This window comes from Carlito syrichta, unplaced genomic scaffold (assembly GCF_000164805.1).
Source record: "Carlito syrichta isolate Samal-C Ts95f unplaced genomic scaffold, Tarsius_syrichta-2.0.1 Scaffold309778, whole genome shotgun sequence".
Classification (NCBI taxonomy): domain Eukaryota; kingdom Metazoa; phylum Chordata; class Mammalia; order Primates; family Tarsiidae; genus Carlito; species Carlito syrichta.
This window is the reverse complement of record NW_007253874.1, coordinates 196,617-200,150: the sequence shown is the minus strand read 5'-3', so window position 1 is coordinate 200,150 and position 3,534 is coordinate 196,617. Positions and strand designations below refer to the sequence as shown.

At 52.4% G+C, this 3,534-nt stretch overlaps 1 protein-coding gene across 2 annotated transcripts in view; it reads right to left on the bottom strand.

Moving 5' to 3' along the window:
* Positions 1-739: 739 nt before the first annotated feature.
* Positions 740-3,534, bottom strand: part of MROH7 (maestro heat like repeat family member 7) — a 77,460-nt gene continuing 74,665 nt past the window's right edge. For both annotated transcript variants that reach the window (XM_021717487.1, XM_008067808.1), the window contains 2 exons: positions 1,530-1,592; positions 740-1,061 (listed from right to left, as the gene is read on the bottom strand). In XM_021717487.1, the coding sequence (XP_021573162.1) occupies positions 817-1,061; positions 1,530-1,592 (308 nt within the window). In that variant the 3' untranslated portion in view covers positions 740-816. The remainder of the gene's footprint in view (positions 1,062-1,529; positions 1,593-3,534) is intronic.

Sequence of the window (3,534 nt, the reverse complement as noted above, 5' to 3'; positions counted from 1 at the left end):
TGCCCAGCCTTTACCATTTGGCCAAAGTTTCTCCACCTTGACACTTTTGACAATTTGGGATAGATCGTTCTTTGTGGGGGCTGTCCTGGGAATTACTGAAGGATGTTTAGCAGCAACCCTGGCCTTTACCCATTAGATGATAAAAGCACCCACCTTCAACATTGTAAGAGCCAGAAACGTCTCCAGACATGGTTCAGTAGTCCCCGGGGGGGTCAAAATCTCCCCTGGTTGAGAACCACTGCATCAGACCATGAACTACTCAGGGCCTGGCCTGAAGCTGGGCTTCTCTCATCACTGGTACTCAGAAGAGGCCTGGCCCAGGTTAAGTGCTCCATAAATATCGCTAGAATCGGTGATGGTCAGTTGCTGGGCAAAAACCGAGGGTGGGACTAGGAGATCAGAATTCCAGGATACGCATGACGTTGTGGGGGTTGTCTCTTCTTTCCCCCTCCTTTCCCCTAAGGGCCACCCAAATCATCATCTCCTTTTGTTATTATAATGTGAAGGAGGGGAAACTGAGACATCCAGCAGATTTGCTGTGTGGCTGTGGGCAAGCCACTTCACCTCTCTGAACCTCAGTTTCCCAACATGGATCAAACTGTTTACTTTATGTGTCAGTACACAGTTAGTCAAAGGGACCGGATAGACAGATGAAGGTCATGCTCTTCGTGCAAACTGTCACACAGAGGAATGGTGGCTCCAAGCCTGCCGCATCTCCTGTGAGGACACGCTCAGGAGAGACAGGTAAAACACATGGCATTTATAGTGCGCCCGGCTGGGTCTAGGCCACCTGAGGAGGACGGGGGCTCGAGGACATCACAACTTCAAGGACATCCTCCAGGAGCCCAGTGCCTGCATGATCCAGGGGCGCCGCTTGTGGGAGGTGGGCAGGTCCTCACAGCTGGGGCTCCAGCGGTGCGTGGTGGCCGGGTCGCACACCCATGTGTACTCGGGTGGCGGCCACCAGTAGTTCCGCCCGCAGCTGGCCAGAATGTGGTCCTGGGCCTCAGCTGCACAGATGCACACTGATGCTTCTGGGTCATGTCTCAGGTTTTCCAGAGCTGGGTCATGGGGAGGGGAAAGGCCACTGGTTGACACCAGGTCTCTCTGTCGGTCTCAAATCTCATCCTTGGCTCTGGCACCCTCTGCTAGCATCTCCTCCCTCCAAATTCTTCACACCTTTCAAAGCCTGAATCAAAAACTGTCTCCATCAGGTTCCCTAGTTACAAAATGACTCCATCCCCCCTCATGAGTCTGAACTACTCTTGCTGCACTGAATGATTTGGGGGCTTAACTTTCGAGTCTCATTTCCTCTGGGCGATTGTAATCCCCTGGGTGGGGCTGTATGTTCTGTCTCTTGGTAACCCCATGAGACCTAATGCTGTACCCACCCCGATAAAGACAAGCACAACGGAACTGAGTTGCAGGTCCTTGCCTTGGGGCAAATCCCTTCCTTCTCCCCATCACCTACTGTGATCCAACCTATCTCACTGCCCCCTGAAGTCTCCCCACCCCAGGGTATGACTTACCAGCTTTCACTTCCTTCAGACGATCTTCTGTCACGAGGCGCCCCATGCATGGGACCAGAGACCCTTGAGCATAATCCGAGAGGTGAGTGCATCCATCCACCTCCTGACTTCGACCCCCCCCCATTGTCACCCAGACCTCCCCAATGAAGCTCTCCCCACGGTCCTCCAGCCCCACAAATGAGGACACATTTGGATCCTGGGACAGATTTCCCAAGAGGGGTCCTGGGAGAAGTGGTCGGTCCAGTGGGCAGGGTTGGCCCCAGGATCCGGCTGCAGCTGACTCTGACAGTGAGGCCCCAGGCCAGCCCCTTACCCAGGCTGGGCCTCAGTTTCCCCATCTGTGACACAGGGAGGTGCTGCTTCTGCTGGGAGTTTGAGCAGCAATGACACGTGGGACACTGAGTGCCTTGCACAGCCATCAGGCATGGCTGTCTCAGGACCCCTGGAGGGCCGAGATCCACTGTGCTGGGTCAGGGATCTGCTGCCAGCAACTCCTGGGTCACACAACTCAGTCCCCCTCTGCTCCCGGAGGGTTGCCTGCCTTCTGCAGTACCTGCAGCTTGGTGAATGGCCATACCTATCCCCCCTCCTTTCCTGGCTAATTCCTAGTTGTCCTGGATTACGGAATTTAACAAGTGTTTCCTCTGCCCCAAGTCAGGTTCTCTGGGTTCCCAGAATGTCTGGGAGCTTCTCTCTATCTGTATACACTGTGCTGTATTTTGCTTGTGATTTATGAATCTGTATCTCCCACCAGAGCAGAGGTTTCTTGATCTTAAATCCACTGGGGGCTGAGAGCAAGATCAGTCTCTGAGGATCTTAAAGTTACATGCAAAATTGTATGCGTATATGTGGTTTTCTAGGGCAACTATTCACAACTTCCTTCAGAGTCTCACAGAAATGCATAAGCCAAAAGAAATTAAAAATCACTGCACTAAGTCTGGGCACAGTGGCTCACGCCTGTAATCCCAGACTTCGGGAGGCAGAGACAAGAGGATTGCCTGAACTCAGGGGTTCAAGACCAGCCTGAGCAACATGACGAGACTGCGTCTCTACAATAAATCAAAAAATTAGCCAGGCACGGTGGCATAAGCCTGTGGTTCCAACTACTTGTAAGGTTGAGGCAGAAGGATCACCTGCCTAGAAGATCGAGGCTGTGGTGGCCATGAGTGGGCCACTGCACTCCAACCTGGGTGACAGAGTGAGACTCTGACTCAAAAAAAAAAAAAACCATTGCACTGCACTAAGAGTTGTTTACAGGAAGATTCAGGCTCTATTTGGCTTTCTTTGTTTGTGTGAGTTGGGGGTCTCACTCTATCGCCCAGGCTGGAGTGTCGACCTCTTGGCTCAGACAACCTCCCGCCTCAGCCTCATGAATACAGGTCTGCACCACAATGCCCAGTTAATTTTTTGTTTTTTTTTTGTTTTGTAGAGATGAGGTCATCTCACTATGTTGCCCAGGCTTTTCTTAAACTCCTGGGCTCAAGCAGTCCTCCCACCTCAGCTTCCAGACGTGCTGGGATTATAGGAATGAGCCACTGCACCTAGCCCCATTCAGTTTTGTTGAAGCAAAACCAACCCAGGACCTGGCACAGGGAAGATTCCCAGGGTGCTACGCAGTAACTATTTTAGAACTGGTTAAGTGGAGCAAGATTTGAAGAAATCATCATGTCACTCCACGTGAGAAGCTGCCACTGAGCACCACGCACGTTTTTGGGGATGCCCCAGTCCTGGGCCTGCTCCCCTGCCCCAACACTGATCCTTTTAACAGTTACCACCACCCCCACTTACCACTATCAGCATTCCTTCCCGAGGGCCTAAGCATCATGCCTGACACAGAGCAGGGGACTGATGTTTGCTTAATAAAACAATGCGTGCACAGGGCTCAGTGGCTCAGCCTGTAATCCCGCGCCTTTGGGAGGCTGAGGTAAGTGGATTGCCTGAGCCCGCGGGTTCGAGACCCGCCTAGGCAGCAAGACCTCATCTCTACAATAAATCAAAAAATCAG